General features: G+C 33.2%; 1 protein-coding gene across 1 annotated transcript; it reads left to right on the top strand.

Moving 5' to 3' along the window:
- Window positions 1–220: 220 nt before the first annotated feature.
- On the top strand, window positions 221–1,793 carry LOC143598210 (transcription factor MYB59-like). Its single transcript, XM_077076490.1, has 3 exons — window positions 221–527; window positions 712–841; window positions 1,205–1,793. Exons 1-3 carry the CDS (start codon window positions 404–406, stop codon window positions 1,740–1,742), a joined length of 792 nt encoding a protein of 263 aa, XP_076932605.1. The 5' UTR covers window positions 221–403; the 3' UTR covers window positions 1,743–1,793.
- Window positions 1,794–21,960: the final 20,167 nt, after the last annotated feature.

The following is a 21,960-nucleotide window of genomic DNA, read 5'->3' as shown; positions in this document are numbered from 1 at the left end:
ATGAAAACTAACTAATAAATAAGATAGTAGCCTAACCTAAGCTTGAAAAAACAACTCATGAGCTGGGCTCGAGCTTTAGTATAATTGAGCTTTAGCCCTAGCTAGTAAGTCAAAATGAGCCGAGCTCAAGACCAATTAAGCTCGGGCCAGGCTCTTTGCACGTTTCTTAATTAACTTATATTCATGATGATTTAGTATTTACAAATTTGAAACTAAAAACAATAACACATATTTTTACTCCCTTTGTGTTGAATATGCGTATATGCCCCTTATCATAAAATTCCACATTCCACTAAAAAAGAATTGAAAATTGTCACTATATATAACCTCCACCAAAGCTAATTTCCAATGCACTTGCAACAAGTTAAAAGTTCCAGAGAGAGAGAGACTAGGGAGATAGAAAATGGGGCAAGATGATGATCAAACAACACGAAAAGGTCCATGGGCGGAACAAGAAGATTTCCAGTTGATGTTTTATGTTCACATGTTCGGAGACCGCCGGTGGGACTTCATTGCCAAAGTTTCAGGTTTGAAGGTGGCGGGAGTAAAAACCAAACTATAGGCCTTAGGCTGCAATTTTTCTCACCGGAAAATATTTTTCCAACTGTTAAAATTTTAATCACAAATTAACGTTTTTTCTTGTGTATACCCCCAAAAAAAATGACAAATTGGGGATTATTTTTTGTTTTTGTGGGATATTTTGATTCTCAGGTTTGAAAAGAAATGGAAAAAGTTGCAGGCTGAGATGGGTTAATTATCTAAATCCTGGGCTGAAAAGAGGGAAGCTAGCTCCTCATGAAGAGAGACTTGTTCTTGAACTTCATTCTAAATTTGGCAACAGGTTGGTATTATATATCATTAAAATCATATGTTGTGAATTCAAGTATCTTCAAAACTGTATTGTATAAAAAAGTAAAATTGTAACTCTCTCTCTCTTTGTTTCTTAGTGCTTGTCTTCCTCTTAAAAAGAACAGTTCTTTAATAAATATATCATGTTTGAATGAGTTCAAAATTTTCATTTTTGTAAACACATAAATACAAAACTAGCGTTTGTTCTTTGTGTCCATTTGTTATAATTTTCTTGTAATATATGTCATCAAAGTTTAAGTTGATTATATTGAATACATGATAAGAGTACATATTAAAATGTTAATATATGACACACAATAAGTTTGGTTCAACTTTAATGTTATAATGCTTTCAGGTGGTCTAAGATTGCAAGCAAATTACCAGGACGAACTGATAACGAGATCAAGAACTATTGGAGGACTCATATGAGGAAAAAAGCTCAAGAGAAGAAAAGGACAATACAAGGATGTGCATCTCCGTCACTCTCGCAGTGCTCTTCCTCTTCATCAACATGTACTACCGTGGCGTCCATTCCATTGATCGAGACCAAAGAAAGAAGCTTCTATGACACCGGGGGAGTCCAAAAGATAACCGTCATGAAAGGGAAAAACAATAACAATTTCAAGAGTGGTGCTACTAGTGTTAGTGATTCAAGTAAGGGACAAGAAGGGTGTAATAACTGGATGGATGAAATATGGAAGGATTTAGAGTTATTAGAAGATGATAGTATAAAAATAAAGCCATTTTTTGATCCTTATAGTGAAATAGCACCTTCACTGACGACATGGGACAGCTGTTTGAGCACTTCATGGACGATGGACGGCCAAGAAGAGTTCGCTAAAAACACTTTTGATCTAACAAGCCAACAATTTAGTTCAGAACTAATTGATTAATTGATTTGGTGTTGATATACTCAATAATCCTCAGCAAAGCACTCTAGTAATCTCTCTTTCCAGTTTTAGATCAGCAAGGTCAAATCTTTAATATGCATGCATCTACTTTTCAGGTATGTACCTAGATTAAGGATGAACATGAAATAAACTTTGCTCTATGTGTCTTTTATCAGAAGAATTTTTATGTATCCTTGCATAACTTCTATTATAAATAAAAAAAAATATGGTTCTCTCAATATATTTCTGTTCGTATAATACTTGGGTTATCATGCAATAATTTTGGCCGTCGACTAGTTGTCGATAATATCCATCTGTAATTTGTTGTAAACATGGTTGTAAAATTCGCGCCTAGGCGCCGAGTACTCAACGAGTAATCCCCGAGTAATCCTCGCCTAGGCCGAGTTCTCGGTGAGCCATCCCCGAGTACTCTCCGACTAAGGCCGAGTACTCACCGACTAAGGCCGAGTACTCCTAACTCCCCAGTCGACCGCCTAGGGTCCGCCTAGCGACTTTTGCAACCTTGGTTTGGTTGTAAATAAATCAAATTACCCAACCCTGAGTTTGACGGACTGTTACTACATATTACCTTTGGTAACACCTTTACCGATATTATATCCAAACGGTTGTAAACCGTCGGTGAAAGTGATCAGCAGCTTACTTTGTTGTTCTTTTGGTACTTAGTATATTTCCAATTGAACTTTCATCATCTAAACACTCTTAATAATATTACTTCCTCCGTTCCTTTGAATGTGTCCATATTTCCTTTTTAGTTTGTCTCATTACAAATATCCACTTTCAAAATTTATTAACTAATTTCCAAGTTTACCCTTACACAAATCAATCATTCAAAGTTTCTTAAATTTTGTCTTTTTATATATATTAAGGGCATTATAGTCATTTGTTAATCAAAAAGTACAATTATTCAAACTTTCTTAAACTTTATGTTTTTCAAACTATGACACTTGTAGAGGGACGGAGGGAGTAATACAGTAGAGGAACATAAACATGCAATTTCTTCGAGCGTTTTTTTTTTCTTTGTACAAAAGTCCTGCAGAGTGTTAAGGTTTAGGGTTCCAAGCAGTGAGCAAAATCTGATAGTAGATTTGATTTACACGAATGTACGTATGTTGTATAAATAATATTTTGGAGTTCTTATAAGCCTTATTATGGATATATGAACGAAATATTCCAAATATATTTAAATTCAAACTGAGGATGAATTGCTTTAATGTGTGTATCCACTTTAAAGCACATTGCACTTATCGAGCTTTTGGCTTGTTATTTAGGCCGGTAGTGGAATGATTAGTAGGAGTTCTGGTATTGTTTAATACAAGTATGCACGGTATAATTCTCTTTAATTTAATGCATGCTATATATATATATATGATACACACGATGACGACAAACATACGCATAAACTAGTTTAAAAGTAGATCAACAATTGTTTAAGCTATTTTTCATATTACAAACATATTTTAGACATTAAATCATATAGAAAGAGAATCATTACAGTTTTTTTTATTTTAATTTTTAAACGGCTAAATTACATAAAATTCATATTGATAGGGACTAAAATCCTTGATCTCAAGGAAAGCAACCCCATTCAAGAGACTCAATACATATAATTAAACTTTGCAAGAACACAGATATTTTAATCCTCTAAACTTTTTTAAAAATACTTCTATTTTTCAAAATTTCACTATTGTTAATAACAAAAGCATCTAAAAAATACCAAACTAACTTGAATTATGTTGCTTTTTTTTTCTCTTTTAAGTTTTAAATTGATTACTACATGTGTAGGTACACGTTCCTATTGGTAACATCATCCATGCAAATGTTGTGTACATTCATAAAATAAGAAATCTGAAAATCATGTGTTTTACATGTAAAATATTCACAAATAATTTTTTTTACATGTAAAAAAACTCTTTTTCATATGTTTTTTTCAGAGCTTTTAGGTGTGTGTGCGCGCACATGCGCGTGGAGACGAATGTAAAAGAATAATCATTAAATTTATATCATTTCTTTTGTTAAAATTACAAAATATATATAATTATTTATTTTGTTTAGTGACACTCTCGCAATATATAATATATAACGTTATGTATAGATATCCCCGTAATTATAGATTTATTGTAGCTGGCTAGGTTGTGTTTAAGTAATTATAAAAAGCAACGATTTTGAAACTCTACGAATGGTTACAATTGATATTTCTTTTGCCGTCCAATTAAGAGTTTGGAGTTTAAATGGACAAAAACCATGATTGAAACTTTTGTTTATTTTCAATAAAGTAATTAATCCCGAAAAAGAAAGGGAAAAAAAGGTGATACGACATTGATGTGCATACAGATTCACAAGCATTCATGGTGCCTTCTACTTTTGATGTTCCTAATCACCTTACTCTTTTGCCAAAAGAAGAAGAATAAACACGCACACCACCTTATTGATAATAGGTATTGAAACTTATCATCATCCGGAAAACACAATAATTACCAATTAAATGACAGGTGTTTAACACGTTTAAGATCGAGCTGTCGGTAGCAATTTTTATTTTTATATACAGTAAGTTCATTTTTATTATCATAAACAAATCAATCATCCCATTATATGTTTTAGGGGTGTTTAATAATATTAAAATTGTTAACTATTTGTTATCTTTAAATAAATATTATGGAAAAAGCCTTCACACGGTTTATTCAAAAAAGTTAGTGATGCATTATAAAGACAATAAATAGATAAATAAGTTAAATAAATAAACAATAATAAATTAACGCTCCTCAACTTGCATGTTTTAATATAGTAATAAAGAGAAAGTAAGCTTATATAAAAAGTTGTACCGCTTGATGGCCTGAAAAGACAATGAGAATACCTTTGTTTAGACGGCCAACTTATTCGTTTATAAAGTTGGCACCGTCTAATGGATGTATATTAAGTGAAGATGTGATTATATACGTACTTATGTTGAACGCCATGGTGAGGAGATTGAATTCACTTTGTAGTCCCTCGATATATAGTTCACTTTTATTTATTATTCATTGTCGTTTCACGTTTAGAAATGTAGTTTACTTGTCAGCGACATTTCGTTGGTGATATATACCAATTTTCTAGTAATTGCCTCACCAATGTTTAATATACTCTTGCATATATATACTTGAACGGTTATCAAAAACATTAACCGCCCCTCAACAATTCCAAAACTACCCAACTCGAGACTGTATTAAACATAAGAACCATGCACGTATATATGATAAACCATTGAATGTTTTATGCTTTACTCATTTAGGTATCGCATTGTTTAGTGTTTTATTTATTTAGCCGTGGGCTAGGGGTGTGTAATGGACAAGGATGGACCCACCCGCCCAACCCGGACTTGACCAAAGACCGATATAATGGAAATACCATAATCGAATACCAAATTCCAATTAGAACTGAAAACCGATCTGGAAAACTATTGCGTAAATGAGAAGCAGAAATTGCATGTGTTGATGAGGATGTAACACATTTAATTACTTTGGCCATTTTCTTAAGCTTGATTACCCGTTTGGCTGTTTGCTGATCATCTTCATTATAAAATACTAGTAGTGTACGTAGGACTTAATTTTTGCCGGCAAATTAAATCCAAATATAATGTAATTATTGGAAAAACGAAACACCTGTTGGGTGGGGTTGAGAGGGACTATACTAATCACTGAAAAGTGAAGTTTTTGCACTTTATATCATGTCACCCACGGAAACTAAAGCTCAGTGACTTACTAGTCTATTCTTAACATATCAACAGTTCACACAACCACCACAATTCATCCTACCACCATTATAACTCGTAGATCAGCAGCCACCTTGACAAATCCAAATTTGGCCTCTTTTAACATCTACCCATAGATCTAAAACTAGGATCTTTATGTCCCCCACACGAACGGCTATGGATAAAGTTTAGAGCCCACAAAATTAACAAAAATCAATTATTTCATGATGATTAATTATTTGTGTAATTAGTTAGTTATAATGTAAAAGTTTGGACTTTAATCGCTTATGTCCTTGAATCGTTGGGGAGTTACTATTTATCTCTTTTTATGCTACTTGAATCGTTGGGGAGTTACTATTTATCTCTTTTTATGCTACCGGTAGGTGTTAGAAAAAAAAAGTTAGAATTATTGTAGGCGAGGAATTTTTTGGGGATGGGATGAGGAAAATCGGATCGAGATGGCATTAGGTTAAGTGGAACTCTGTTTTAGCTGATAAATCAAAACGGGTTAGGGGTTTAGGTATAAGTAGCTAGTTTGAATAATTATAATCTTGCTTTTGTATATAAATGGAGATGGAAATTCGTTAATAATTCAAATTCTTTGTGGGAGAGGGTTCTAAAGGCAATTTAATTGTGGCTCGAAACTTAAGCAAGATGGTATGTCTCGTAATATAAAAAGGAATGGTATTTGGTCTCACGTTATTAAAGTGGTGAATAGTTTAAACATTAATTTTTCTGTCTCTCTTGGTCAATCGAAAAAAGGAAGGAAATGGAAATAAAACCGTGTTTTAGAAAGACATTTGGATCGGAGAATATCACTACGTGAAAATTGACCTTTGGTCACACGAAAAAAGTGTGTTCGTAGGCCTTTAGCCACACACATTGGTTCAGGTCATATGTGGCCAAATGTCGTGACACCGTGGGTATGATATGGCCACACACAGTTTTTAGTGGCCTTATGTGGTAATAAGTGTGGCTAAAGGGTACAGGCATTAGTTGCTGACCATCAAGAAGCCTCTCCAATAAGTGTGGCTAAACGGTAGAAAATGGCCACATGACTATTTACTATAAGTGACCATTGCACGTATAGAGCCACATGAATTAATATTTCAGCCACATGAATTTTATAATAATGTGGCCAATAGGGTTATGTTAAGCTTGCATTGTGACCTATACCGTGTGGATATAGCAAAGAAATGACCACTTAAATTTAATAATAGGGTGGCTAATTATATGATATAGACACTAGATATTACATTAAAAGTGGCTAAATATGTTTACTTGCCACTCAAACACTCCTTTGTAGATTATAGTGTGGCTATTGTCTTACCGTTTGTCACACGTAATGCTTTTCGTAATTTAAAGTGTGGCTATTGTCAAAATTTTCATCACACATAGTGAGGTACCGTGTGGCTAATCATATCATATAGACACTGGAGGTTATTATCAATGTGGCTAAAAATGTGAACTTGTTAGTCAAAAACTCTTTTCTAGTTTGTGGTGTGACCATTGTCTTACCGTTTGTCACACATAATGCTATTCGTAATTTAAAGTGTGGCTATTGTCAAACTTTTCGTCACACATAGTGAGGTACTGTGTGGCTAATCATATCTTATAGACACTGGAGGTTATTGTCAATGTGGCTAAAAATGTGAACTTGCTAGTCAAAAACTCTTTTGTAGTTTGTGGTGTGGCCATTGTCTTATCGTTTGTCACAAATAATGTTTTTCCTAATTTAAAGTTGGCTACTGTCAAACTTTTAGTCACACATAGTGATGTATTGTGTGGCCAAACATATCATATATACACTGGAGGTTATTGCCAATGTGGCTAAAAATGTAACAAAACACATTAGCATAAATTCAAAACATGTTTTTTCATAAGTTTAATAAACCAAACAACATAAATTCAAAACAGGTTTACATTACCAAACCTTCACTAATAAGTTATAAATTCAAAATATTTGAAACTACTACTAATTACTAACGACCTCAAACTTTCTCATAAGCTCATCAGATTGTTTTTGCATCCTTTCTTCATTTTCCTTACGTTCTTTTTTCCATTTGTTCCATTTGTTGCTCGTTCTTCCAACTCGTTTCTTGACTTCCTTTCATTTTCTAGTTCTTTTTCCATTTCGGCTATAACTTTTTGAACCTAAAATTGTTAAAATTATTAGCATCATAACTAATAAAGGATTAATGTAAGGCGAAACCTCAAAGCCATGTTAGGGTGTTCACGGTCCAGTTTTCGCGGTTTTTCGTCAAACTATAAACTAAACCGTTGGTAACAGTTTTTAATTTATATAAACCAAAACCAAACCGTATAACTTTTAAACCGAACCAAACCAAACCGTTACTAACGGTTTGGTTCCGGTTTGGTTTCATGGACCTGAACCCGAACCAACCCGTTTATATATTACACCCACAAGATCAGTATGTAATTTTCATTTAAATTTTTAGTTATAAACCGAACCAACCCGTTTATGAGTATACCACATGTATATTAAATTATAGTGTTAGCTGGTTTTTATGTTATCACATGTATATGAAATATGAAACGGTTTATTTCATTTGCTCGCCCCTGGTTGATATGTTATACATAATTATATAACAAAACGAAAAATGATAAAGATAACTTACAAATGCGTGTTCTGACTTTTCCGTACAAAAATCAAATTCAACAAGGCTATTAATGTTGAGCTCGCCCACCCAATACTTTTTCTTGCTTTCTTTGCTGAGGTGGGTATCTAAGAATACTTCAATCCACTTAACTTTTCGACCATGTTCTTTTTCTTAATACGGAGTAATGTAATAAACGTTAAAGCACAAACAATTATAATTTTTGACCTAATGTTTTAAGATTGAATTTACAAATAAAACTAGCTTACCAAGCGGATACGATGCTCATCAAACCCTATTGAACCGCCCGTATTCTGAGATATACTGCCATCATTACCCTTTTTCGTGTGGTTGTCTCTCCCGCTCGCGGACTTCTTTAGCAATTTTTCTGTGTTCCAACCCTATAAAGAGAGAAAAACATATGATACATATATAGGGTAAAAAATATAAAAATAAAAACTTTAATCGACGCATAGCACAACGACCTTCACGCACAATCACATTAGACATAATGTATACACAAACAAAAACTTGAATCGACGACTCGTTGGTGATAATAATCAATGTCAACTGTACTAAAAAGTCCTAACATGTATTCACACATCGTATCATGGCAAATCAACCAAACATTCATCATACAACTTAACTTATGATCACTTAGTTCACGAGACAGATTATAACATGTACAAACTGATTTTATTCACTATGAAAAGATGAAGTATAAATTCTACAAAATTTACCACGGTAGAATATTTGAATTAGGTTTCTCAAACAATTTTTATTATATTTTTCTCATGCATACAAAACTCACAATAATTCAAGCATTAAAGATATGTACCAACAATTCAGCAGATTGCACAACAAATACTTGTTTAATGGTTCTATCAACTCATTAATCCAAATTGTGCAAGACCAATTGGGTTGTCTTCAAAGCTCATAATACTAATTTTCAGAACTGGAACCAACCCGTTTGGTTTTGTCATTAGGGAGTTATGGTGTCGGAAAGACAGACCAGAATATAACTCCCTAAATCAGCTTTGACCAGTGTTTTTGTAAAATTATAAAAACTATTCAAAACTCGTCCAAAAATTACAAACTTTCTGGAAACTATACTCATAGTACTATATCCTAGAATCAACAATCGTTCAATAATCATCGTTTAAAATCAAGTTACATACCAATAAATAAACAAAAACGAATCTGTCAACAATGAAAGAAGATGTACTAAGTTTCAATTACAAGTGAAATACATACCTTTTTAGCGATGAAGGAAGATGCACTAAGCTTTAATTACAAGAAATAACACTTAAATTCGAAAATCCCCAAACTTGGTTCTTAGGGTTCTTCACACTGAACACGAATTTGGCAAAAATCGAGATAGAATTGATGGAAACCGACACCATACGTGAATTCCTCTCGCAAAAATAATAATATTAGAGCCCGGAATCAAAGGATTTGGTTAAAAATTGAGTGAGTTAGAGAATTAAAGATGAAAGATGGTGGGTGTAGAGAGGAGAAGAAGAAGAAGAAGAAGTAATGAAGGGAAAGAAAAAAAGTAGGTTAATTTGAAATTAGATTTAAGAATGAGAGCATTCACATCCCATCCCCTATAATTATGTGTGAGGAGTTTGCAAATTATAGGGTGGGGTTGTGAGTGATTGTGAGTGTAAATTATGGGGTGGAGAGAGAAATGTAGTGATTTTTTGTAAATTTGGAGAAACATTTGGGGAACATTATTTGCCCCTATTTATTTTAAAATATTTGTTGGATTGGTTGTGAGTATAGGAGAGAGAAAACTGTCATGATAAATGTATAAAAAATATTATTTAATTGAACATTAGAGAGAAATATAGTGTTTTTAGTGTAATTATAGAGATAGGGATAAGGAGTGAGATAAGAATGCTCTGAGAGGGTAATTCAAAATTTTTTAAAGAAAAAGAGGGGTGAATTTAATTTGAAATTTTGAGGGAAGTAAAATTAATAGGAAATAAATAGAATTAAATATTTTTATTTTTAATTAAAATAAAGAGTTGTTAGTGTGTGTGTGTGTGTGTGTGTATAACAACTAATTAAACCTTAAATAATATAACAAATTGTATTTTAAATATAAAAACATATCAAATAAATACAAGTGATATTTATAGTTGCTTTAAAAGAGTTGTATAAAAATGTGTAGTAATCAGTGTTAACGCCCAATAATAAACCATACGCTAATTAGTGGGTCATACTAGTTCTTGATCAGTGTTAGTGTCTCATTATAGCATCTATCATGTCACAGTTGCTCTAAAAGAGTTGTATAGGAGTGTCATTAGTCATGGTTAGGTGTTAACGCCCGAAACACACCATACTTTCGTCAATAGACCTTATTTGGCTATCATTAGTCATAGATTTATAGTTAGATGTTAGTGTCCCTTGGTTACGTCATAGTTGCTTTAAGAAGTTTGTATATGACTATCATTAGTCATACTTAGATGTTAACAACCAAAACACGTCATACATTCATCAATGGGCCTTGAATGGTACTAGTGGCCATTATAGCATCTCTCATGTCCCCGTTGCTACAAGAGGGTTGTATACAAGTGTAGTGATCCATAGGCATAGTTGGTTGTCATACTTTGCATTAATGGGCCGTCTTGGGCCTTGATTGTTGTTAATGACCCATTGTAGTCTCTATCATATCATAGTTGCTCTAAAAGGGTTGAATATGAGTTTAGTGAGTCATAGTTTGGTTAACGCCCAACAAAATGTCTTACTTTTATCAATGGGCCTTATTGAACTTTTTTAGGTGTTTGTGGCCCATTATAGCCTTTATCACATCATAGTTGCTCTAAGAAGGTTGTATAGGCATGTCATTAGTCATAGTTAGATGTTAATGGCCGATAACATGTGATACTTTCATCATAGGTCTTATTGGGCCTTGTTGGTGTTAGTGGCCCATTATAGCCTTTTTCATGTCATAGTCGCTCTAACGGGTCATATTAGGGCTTGAAATCTCTCAGTGGTCTATAATGGCATGTGATATGTAACATTAAATATTTAAGGGTTATATCGTGTTATAGGGAGTCATATTAGACCATAATAGACAAAAAAAACTCATAAATGTCCTAATGGATCATATTGGGCCTTGAAATCTCTAATGGCCCATTATGCATATAATTTTAAATTGTCTCTTCAGAGGTACAACTCGCATAACCCGTCAATATACATTAAACATAGGGGTGGAAAATGGGTTGGGTTGGGTCGAAACGAGTTATGGGTCGGAACGGGTTATGGGTCGAAACGGGTCAATTAAAAAAAGGGGTTCTTATGGTTCAGGTCGGAATGGGTCAGGGTCAAAAGGTTCGGGTCACAACGGGCCCGGGTTAAAATGGGTCAAGGTCGGAACGGGTCAAAACGGATTTCGGGTCGATTTTTTTTAACAAGGACAACGGAGGAAATGTTTTAGTTTTTTTTAGTTTTTCCGTTTTTTATTTATAATTTGACTTATGATTTTTTTTATTATTATTTTTGAGTATTTTTTTTAATTGTGTCTTAAGAGGTACAACTCGCCTAACCCATCAATATACATTAAATATAGGGGTGGCAAATGGGTTGGGTTGGGTCGAAATGGGTTGGGTTAGGTCGAAATGGGCTATGGGTTGGGTCGGAACGGGTCAGGGTCGAAACAGGTCAGGGTCGGAACGACTCAATAAAAAGAAATCGTTGGTGATAATAAGTAACGTCAACAGTACCAAAAGTCCTAACATGTATCCATACATCACGTAAAATATCTGAACATCACGTATAATATCCGTAGGAACTTGTCTTTTAATCAAAGATAATACATGTTTTAAAACTTATTCATGATTCATTATCAATATTAGAAACTTGCACTTTGATGTGTATTGGTGTCCAAATTCAAGCACTTGATCTTCGGCTTTTCGCTTCCATTTGTGGGCTTCGCCTAAAGCAATCCAATACCAAATATTAGTTATTGCCAATATTTAAATATCATATATAAATAAAATATTAAACCCGGAGTAACATTAGTCAAAATATTAAGCCAAACTAGGTCCAGCGTAGTCTTGCCGGCTACCGTTATGCAACTCCAAAGATTCAATTTATTATGTATCTTAACTCGCCCGATTGATCATAAGCTTCGCGTACCTGTTTCTAATAAACATGATTATAACCGATCAACATAATTACAACCCATTTAAATTAATCTTAATGTTATTTCACGTCTCAACTAAAATTCAACTTTAGAAACGGTTACAACTTTTCAACATATTATTTACAACCCGTCTAAACAACTTAACGAATCACTTCTCTAATTAAATCATGCTAATAATTTAATATTCACCAACGAGTCAAATCTTCATCTAGTTACTATATTATTATTTTAATCGACAAGCTGATCCGAAACCCAAATCAAACCATACTACACAATGCTAGTACTATTTATATTCTAGACACGAGTAATTCCCACTTAGACATTTGGTAGGGTAAACTTCAAACTGTAACGAGTTAAAATAACTAGTACGCACTAAGTATAGTCAAAAGAATCAACTTTCAATTAATGGGTCAATGCAGCCCGTATCCATTTGATATTCATAATAAATCAAAACATGCTAATAAGACTTGTAACTTCTTAAACTAGATGTAAGATAAACTTACCTTTGTTCGTAGGAGCTTGATTACACTTCGTCCATTTGACTCGTTGGCTTCCAAGCATCAACATACCTAGCTTGTTAAAGTCAACTTTCAATAAATTAGAATACATAATGTGGACACTCGACATTAGTATTCTTTATATTTTCATACCACTCTCATTCATACCGAATAATTAACAAGCCAAGAATCATCATTGTGTTTATCAAGTTATCAGTTAAACATTTTCAAGTCATTTATCCACTTCCCCCGTTTTAACGGTTAACTCAGTACATATACGACTAGGCTATACTTAGAAACTTTATACATTATGGCATCAATTTACATTAAAGCAGTTATGTCATAATCTCTTCTAAACAAGTGCGCACACCATTTATTATTATGAAAAAAAACTATTTTCAGTACTGCACCTTTTGTGCAGCACCTATTCACCTCAACTTTTGACCAATTAAAAGTCAAAACTAACTTAATATGCTCAAAAGTAAAATGTAGTAAACTCACATAGGTTTCGAAGCATATAAAGTTCACCTTTATCGGAGCTACGGTTTATTATATGTGATTTTTAGCAAAACTGGTCAACAACCTATTTTTTGTCAAAACAGTATGCTGAATCTGCTGTATTGCTCCAGAAACTAACTGTGTTGACCAACATTTCATGTTCACATATAAAACGTAGTAGACTCAAGGAGCTTTTCAATAATATAAAATACATCTTTCTCGGATTTTTATACTGTTTTATATGATTATTCAAAGAACAGGACAACAACATAATTTAACTTCAAACAGCATGTTGTCATCATTTTAATCTACCGTTTTGATCTGTTTTAAGTCTGAATTAGCTTATCGTGTTCAAAGATGAAACCTAGTACATCAAAAGAGGTTTTCAAGCATGTATAATACACATTCACCCGATTTTTCTATGATTTTATACGAACTTTATTGGCAGCAGTAATATGAATTTCACATCTTAACTCTTTTAATTCTTTTTTGGTTGAGACATTTTCACAAACACCTTGTGTGCATTCATTTGAAATCATTGCTTTAAATCTCTACGCATGATCTGAAATGCCTATTTTCTCACTCATTTTAACAATGACCTCTTATGTTTGATGCATTACAACAATCAACTTATGTGTACAGATTATAATCATATAACCACATCCATAAAAGATCTCTAATTTATCAACTGTGTTAATCAAATATGGTATACTCTTGAACACAGTTTGACACTACTATGATAGAATCAACAATTATAACTAGTAATAGATCACATAATCAATATTATCACTATCAGTTCATCAATAATCACATAAAACACGTACTAGATCATCATGCATGAAGTGTAGATAACAAAGCCCCAACTTTAGGGTTAGAAAAACTTACCCAATAATCGATCTACTAGACGATGATTACGTATGTTCTAATGCTCGATTTGATAATCGATTTGAGAAGTGAAATCATCTGTTCTCTTTCTTGCTCGTTCTCTTATTCTTGCTCGTTTTCTTCTAACGTCCACACACACATCTAGAACATCCAAAAATATACATCACCCACCCTTTAGTTTTATTTCCTCTATTTGATCCCTCTTTGGTTTAATTTCAAGTTTAACACCCTTCACTTATTAAAAATCCGTATTTATAAAAATCTTGAAATTTGGGATGTTACATAATCGTTGTTTAACATCGAGTTACAGACCAATCAATAAACGAGAACGAATCTGTCAACCAACTGATCTCAACAAAACTCAAACCCTAACATTTTTTGACATCTCTAGGGTTCTAATTAATCATGTTGAAAACCCCTGTTATATTTGATCGCAGGATGGTTGATGAAGTTTGGAGCAAGAATCAAAGTGATGAAGAAGAGTAATGAGCTTCAATCGATGTTTCTGGATTAGGTTTGTAATTGGGAGGAGGTGAAGGTGATGGTCACATGAAGCATAAAGTGTGGTCATTAACTAATAATAGTCACATTTGTTGTTTTGCTGTCACTATTAGTTAGGAAAAATAACTTAGGAAAAATAAAGCGTTTTAGCCATATAAAACTAAACTGATGTTCACACAACCTCGTATAAGTGGCCATATATTTTAAGCGTTTTAGCCACATTACTAATAAATACAATGGTTGTTCATCATATTTCGCCACAATTAAAAATGTGGCTAACAAATGTGACATTAGGTCACACAACGTAATATAAGTGGCTATATCTTTTACCTTTTAGACACATCTCTTATCAATACAATAGCCATTCGTCAAATTTGGTCACACTATTAAAACATGTGGGTAGTTAAATGTCACAGTTTGTGGCTAATGCATGTGTTTTTGGTCACATGTATCAAAGATCAAACAAATTATGACTGTAGGTCACATTTCGCCACATGTTTTTATAATGTGGCTAGCTTTTGTCACAGTTTTTTTCAAAGTGTGGCGAAAACATTCTGGAAGGTTTTCAAACATGGTCAAAGACCTTTTAGCCACACATTTAAGCCGAAGTGTGGCAAATCACCCAGACCACATGAGTGGCTAAAAGGCGATATTCATGTAGTGTATCTTCAAGATTTTCGAGACACTTCAACTTAGAGGTTAACAAAAATTGTTTTTATGTAAGAGGTTGGTTAACTCTTCTTGGGTTGGAATTGAAGAAGAGATTCAAGAAGTGGGATGGAGTCGGATCACTAAATGATTTGGTTGGGATTTTGTATTCAAATATTTTATCAAACTCAAATGTCCATTGGCTGTGTACATTAGACCATGAGGAAAATTTATAGTTAAAAGTATTAGAATGTTTATTGATCCGAGAGAGTTATCGGATACGTCCTATTGTACAAGATCGGTAAAATTTGTTCCAAAAAAAGGTTAACATTTTAAGTTGGCAGTTGTTTATGGACCGATTACCAACTAGAGAATAACCTTTCCATCAAAGGTGTGGATATTCCCTCCATTCCTTGTCCTCTTTGTTAAAACTTGATGGAGGTTGTGAACCATGTGTTTGGTAGACCACTGCGTCCAGGTTATGAAAAGTGATAAGTCATTCATTGGAATTAAATATTCCTATATGTTTTGGGCCAAAACATTATGAACTGGTTTAATTCGACTAGATGGGTGAAGAAGAAAAATGATGTGGTTGAGGTGATTATTTTCATTGTTTGATGGTTTATATGGAATACCCAAAACTAGGTGAGTTTTAGTTTGAAGCTTGATAAGAAAGACTTTCTTTTCGATTATGTTGTTTCAGATTCTTATTTATAGCTTTATTCTCGTAATTGCAATTTTAATTTGAAAGGGGTAGCGTGGTTAAAAAACAATTACTTAGTAGGTAATTTGGTTTTTATTTCTTTCTGTTAGGATTTTCTAACCGATAAAGGTCTATTTAATTTAAGTAGTTGGTAAAAAAAATTGTAATTTAAAAGATGAGATTAAATAAAAAGTAAATGGACAAGTCATTCCTACACAAACAAACAAGTATTAGCTTGGAAATTTGTTAAAAAAAAATCATCAGGCATACTACATATTTACTTAGGCTATGCGTAGTGGAGGGACTACAAATTGCGCGAATTGCGACACGTGGCGTCCAGTCGGCAAATTGTAGGAATTTGTTTTTGGGGTGTAATGGTGTTGTAGGCTAATATATATATACATATATATATACCACACACAAAACATATATAATAATAATATTTAATTATTATTTTCACAAACACACAAACATTTTGCCGGACACAAAGTTGTCGCCACCCCCCATTTCGCCCCCTGGGGGGGGGGGGGTTGTAGCCTCTGTCGCCCACAATTCGACCAAAATTTTGCCCATTACGCACAGCCTTTGGTGGTCTCTTTTTTTTCTTTCTGAAAATATCTTTTGACCTCTTTTGTGTGTGCCACACAAACGTTTAGGTATGTTGTGTGTTTGTTTTTTAAATGAACTTTAATTAAAAAAGGCATGTGCGCCATTTTATCCTAAAAGACCTAAGGCCCTAAACTATAGTCTTATAACATTTTCAAAGTTTGAAATCTTTATATTAAAAAAACAAAGACATCAGCCCTCCTCTCCTTCCTCATTCATGTCGTCATCCTCCACTTCTCCACCCCACCACCGGTGAATTCCCCTCTCCTTCACCCCACCGTCGTCGCCCCCTCACATCTACACCCACAGTCTGTCATCGCTCCTCCGCCCACCCAATTTTGTTGCCCTCACATCCACCCCCACCGTCGCAGCCGCCGTCGCACCACCTCCTTCAAGCCACAATCGCCAACAAAATTCCACCCGCAGGTAGTGTAACTAATTACGTTATGTTTTGTGATTAGTGTTTAGGTTTGAATTTTCACTTGGTTTAAATAGGTTTCTGTTTGAATTAAGCACTTGATTTGTGCATTCGAAAATTGTTTATGTTTAGGTTTGAATTGAACACTTGAAAAATTGTTTATTTTAGGTTTGAACTTAGAACTTGGAAAATTGTTTAAATGTCACTTTATATTACAAGTCTTCAGAAATTAAAAACAAACAATCTTTTTTCTTGCAAACTGCAGATGTTTGGTTCACATATTCTTTTATAAATTCTTGCCGATGTTGTTCGTAGACTGCAGACATTTACCTTTAAAAAACACACAACACCTAAATTGTTGAATATTTGGTCATTATCTATGTTGGGATTGCGATTACATGTTCCAATGACCTAGAGAACTTTTTCATATCTAAATCGTATATAGTGGAATAACTTAAAAGTAAAAAATGTGACTGCAATGTATCAACGGAGGCTCTCACTAGCTAACTTTCACAAAAAAGACAATTATTTTTTAATATGTTTTTTTAATATCAAAATACGAGTTGGATTATGTTTTGTTGGTTGGCAAAAAAAAATGTGGCCTCACACCCTAAGCCCTCACGCCCATTACCAGGCTAGCGCCCAAAGAGGCTCGCTTCTTCATGGCACCTATTTGAATTGGTTGGTGAATTTTGGTGGAGATTAACAAGGTGAGATGGGTGGGACGCCACTCCACTACATTAAATGCTAGGTGGCTTGAGAATACCACTATACTTGAAGTTAGTTTTATTAGTTACATGTTCTAGCCATGCAAATCCCAATCAATAGTGAGTTTTGACTCATTGGGGGTATAACGACCTTCGAACCTCACTGTACCCTGACTATTTAATTGAAAACTAGTCAAAACTCGTTATCAATGTGACTTACCTAGAACTACATGAAATTAACAAAGCCTAAGTAAATATTCAGTATTCTCAAACCACCTAAATCAACATACAAAAAGTTTACTTTGTTGGTAAGTGTTATATTTTTGTTGAACATGATGAGCTTGAAGTGGAAGCATGTACGATTATGGGTTTTTTTGGTAGAATTCTTCGTGGTAGTAGGTGATTTAAGAAAACCAATGATCCTTCTAGGTGTTTTTGGAAAAAGTTTGTGAAGCTAGGCAATTTCCTATATGGGGGACAATTCATCGCTTATATAGAAAAACACTCAAGTTCATGTATTTAGGAGGTGTTTGGAATTCCTTATTTTAGCTCCTTATAATTTATGGGTTATAAGTTATAAGGTGTTTGAGAAAGTTAGGTTTTGTGAGTGTATAAGGTATAAGTTACAACTTTGTAACGTATAACTTATACTTTTAATTAGTTATAAGGAGGTAAATTAAGGAATCCCAAACACCCCCTTAGATATTTAGGTGACAAAGTGAATTCGCTCAATTTGCTTTCATGGGGAGCGAATACAAAAGAAAACTCAATTGTTGTTGGTTGAAGTTGATTTACTTATTTAAAAGGAGTACAATAGGTTGTTTTCTTTTAAATTCGCTTGCATCTCGCTTGCTATCTAAGTGAATCTTAAAGGTTATGTTATAAAAGCTATGAATTTGTTCACCCTTTAGCGAATTTCTAGTTATACAAACTTTATTCAAACCCACGTACAAGTGCAAATGATTTTCCTAAGCCACCCATTATTACGGAAAAAGATGCTTGAAAACCACAAGTCTCTGAACAAGTAGTTGAGTATGACATGATTGCAGGAAGATAATCTCCGTCTAATGAACGGACATAAGAGAATTACTAGGTGCCTAGCATGATTAACAATTGGCAACATCTCTTGAAAAAGGGCAAGGAAAAGCAAGTGTGGGGTGGTCGGTTGAACCAAAGGGTGATCGTTTCAAAGAGGTCAGTCCACAAAGCCAAAGGCTTTAAGCGAGGGGTGTACTCATGAAAGGACTGTCACACACCGAAATCTTAACTTAACACAGCGGAATAATTAACTTAAGTCATTCGGGTTATGACAGATGCTGATAGCTAATAACAATAAATAATTAATAATAAAAGTATCATCTTTTATTATAGGAAAATATTTTGCAAAATCAGAGTTTATTACACGTGCTAATGCACGGTTTACATTATTTCAACTTTGTTCAAACACTACACGCCATCCTTTCCATGCCACCTCAAAATCTTCACTTACCCGAAAAGCATATTAAAATATCGATCAACACAATGTGTTGGTGAGTTTCCCTTTATAACAAAATAGTCCATATATATATATACATACATATATATATGAATTGAAAACATAATCCATATAATAATCAAATCCGATATCAATTCGTGTGTAATCGTCATTACACCCCAAATTATATCCAAAATATATTCCGTGTATAATGGTCTACCGCCATTATATCACAAATCTGTGTGTAATGATCTACCGTCATTACATCACAAAACAATAGGCATTTCATTTCTTAAACAAATTGAGTTGTCGTAAACTAGTTAAGAATACAACATTACGTATGACTATCGTAGTTGATAACCCGATACATACAATACTCAAAATATTCCCACTTTTAACCCAACACGATTGGAAGTGGGGGGTGTCACCCCAATAGATCTACTAATATTTTTGTGCCCATTTTTAGGGTTAACTGTTATTTAGCCAACTAGACTCATCCCGCATTATACACCAATTTGTAAAATAAAATGCCTTTATAAAACAACAACGAAAACAATATATAATAAAGAATATGCTTTTCCCCAAAACACAATTAAATATCGTTTTGAAAACATTTGCAGTTAAAAATCGAGGGGGTTCGATAGAGAAACTCATTGTCTTGTATCTTTTTCAAAAATCCCATGTCCTATATTAGAACACGTTTTGTTAATAAAAACTTGATTTTAGTTTTTATGCAAAACTCCTTTTTATAAGTCTTATTCTAGTACTCACATAAGCATTTAAACACATAAGCACAAAAGTGAGTACACATAGTTCGGTTTTCCTTTAGCTATTGATTAATTAATTAAATTAATTAATGAAAAAATAAAATATATTAAAATATTTTAAGTTTCTGTTGCTGGATATTTTTAAGAAAATATTAATCTTCTATTTTTCACAAAACTTGTCGGTTTTGTCGGTTTTATGCTTAAAATGTGTTGTTTCGGTTTTTCGTTTAAAAGGTAAATTATAAGTTATGAAAAATACTTGTTACATTGATATTAGTCAAGTTTACAAGTTAACTTGTGAAAATATATTAATTTCATTTTTGTTAATATTTTCTTAAAATAACAACTTTTTAACGTTTTCGTGTCGGTTTTCGCGACACGAATCGTTTAGGACCAAGTTTTATCATCTTGTCCCTTTCTAATGTATTAACTTATATTATACATGAGTGTTTTAACACTTTAGGGGCTGTTCTAAAACAGTCCCTAATAGTTGTGTCGGTTTTGTTTTAAAGAGCCGATTTTTCGACCGTTTAAGTTACCGACGAGTCAAATAAATTACACAAGTCTATACTAATAATCCTATGAACTAAACACATATATAATAACATATAATTTATCATAAATTGCAGTTTTAATTATATATATTCATAAGATACCTTAATCGAGTTTTTCGGTTCCTAGTTCGTATTTTTGATTACCTTAACAATGTTACTAGTTAAGCTTTATAATATATACAATTATCATCTAATACCTTTAAAATCCATATCTTTAAACTCTTTTCTAAGTTTCTAATAATTCCAAAATATTACTTTTAAGAAAAAGGTTTCTATTCCATTTTAGAAGAATCTCATGTTTCAAGATCCAAGTCTTTGTTTTTTTCAACAATTATCATGTTTTAGCTTTTAGAATTCCTTAATAACTAATTACTTTTATATTATTCCCATCTTTGTCAATTTTTAATCATACACTAAAATCAAAGGATTATGGATTTATAAAATTTTCTAAGTGTTGTTCTTACAAAGTTTTCCATTTTAGTAACTTTATTACTTGATAATTCTAATTAATCTAATTCTTCCACTTTGATTAAATACAATTCTATGTTTAATTCATTCATTTAAGTTGTTAGGGTTTCATACATCCTAAATAATCTATTCTATTTTATTCTTTTAATTCATCATTTAACAAAGTTTCTATCTTAAGTAAGTTGTTGTTATCTCAACAATGATTTTAACTAATCCAAGTTTCTAATCATTCATTCTATCTTGTTTTAAGTTGTTATTAATCACCTATTGATTTCATCTATTACAAGTATTTATTTAAAAATCCAATTTTCATCTTTTCTTAAATATGCACGTATGTATTATTGAGTTTTGATCCTCTCATACATATATACATACACTCACGGCACACATACATGTACACATTAACAATCAATCAAACTCAAGAACAATATTCCTTGTATATCTATAATCAATACTTAATCAATCTTAACATAATACTTACTTGGTTATTGAGATTTTGAAAGATGAAATTGTTGTTTATGTGTGAGTGATGTATTATACTTCCTTCCTAATGGTGCTTTGATAGTTTAATCCTTGCCTTGATCTTGACTTAAGTCTCCATGTTCTTGATTAAGTGAGTGTGTGTTTGATTGTTGATTTAATTTTTGAATTGGAGTTGGATGGTTGGGGGGGGGGGGGGGCTTTGGGCCATGAGTTTTAAGGGGGAAGAGGGAGAGAGGGTAGAGTGTTGAGTTGGTGTTTAGAGTGGTGAGTTGGTGGGTTAGAGTAGATAGGTGGAGTGTTGGGAGATAACCAAGTGTCTTACTTCTAGAACAAAATGATTAGGGGTTTAGTTGGAGTTTTAAGATTGGTCCACATGGGGTGTGAGTTGTCCAAGGATGGGGGTGGGTCGGCCTAGGGGTGGGGGTGGGGTATGTGAGGTGTTTTGAGTTAATAACTAGATATTTTTTACTATTCGTTTAACTTAGTACGTGTTTTA

This window comes from Bidens hawaiensis, unplaced genomic scaffold (genome assembly GCF_021521415.1).
Source record: "Bidens hawaiensis isolate Kalapana, Puna unplaced genomic scaffold, B.hawaiensis_p1.1 tig00049803_1, whole genome shotgun sequence".
NCBI lineage: Eukaryota > Viridiplantae > Streptophyta > Magnoliopsida > Asterales > Asteraceae > Bidens > Bidens hawaiensis.
The sequence above is the reverse complement of the archived record's forward strand: the minus strand, read 5'-3'. Positions and strand labels throughout refer to the sequence as shown.

Excerpts from the sequence above, each read along its gene's own strand:
- LOC143598210 (XM_077076490.1), top strand. The coding sequence starts at position 404 with ATGGGGCAAGATGATGATCAAACAACACGAAAAGGTCCATGGGCGGAA. Across the intron at positions 528-711 it reads CTTCATTGCCAAAGTTTCAG|GTTTGAAAAGAAATGGAAAA; the intron begins GTTTGAAGGTGG and ends TTTGATTCTCAG. Across the intron at positions 842-1,204 it reads CATTCTAAATTTGGCAACAG|GTGGTCTAAGATTGCAAGCA; the intron begins GTTGGTATTATA and ends TAATGCTTTCAG.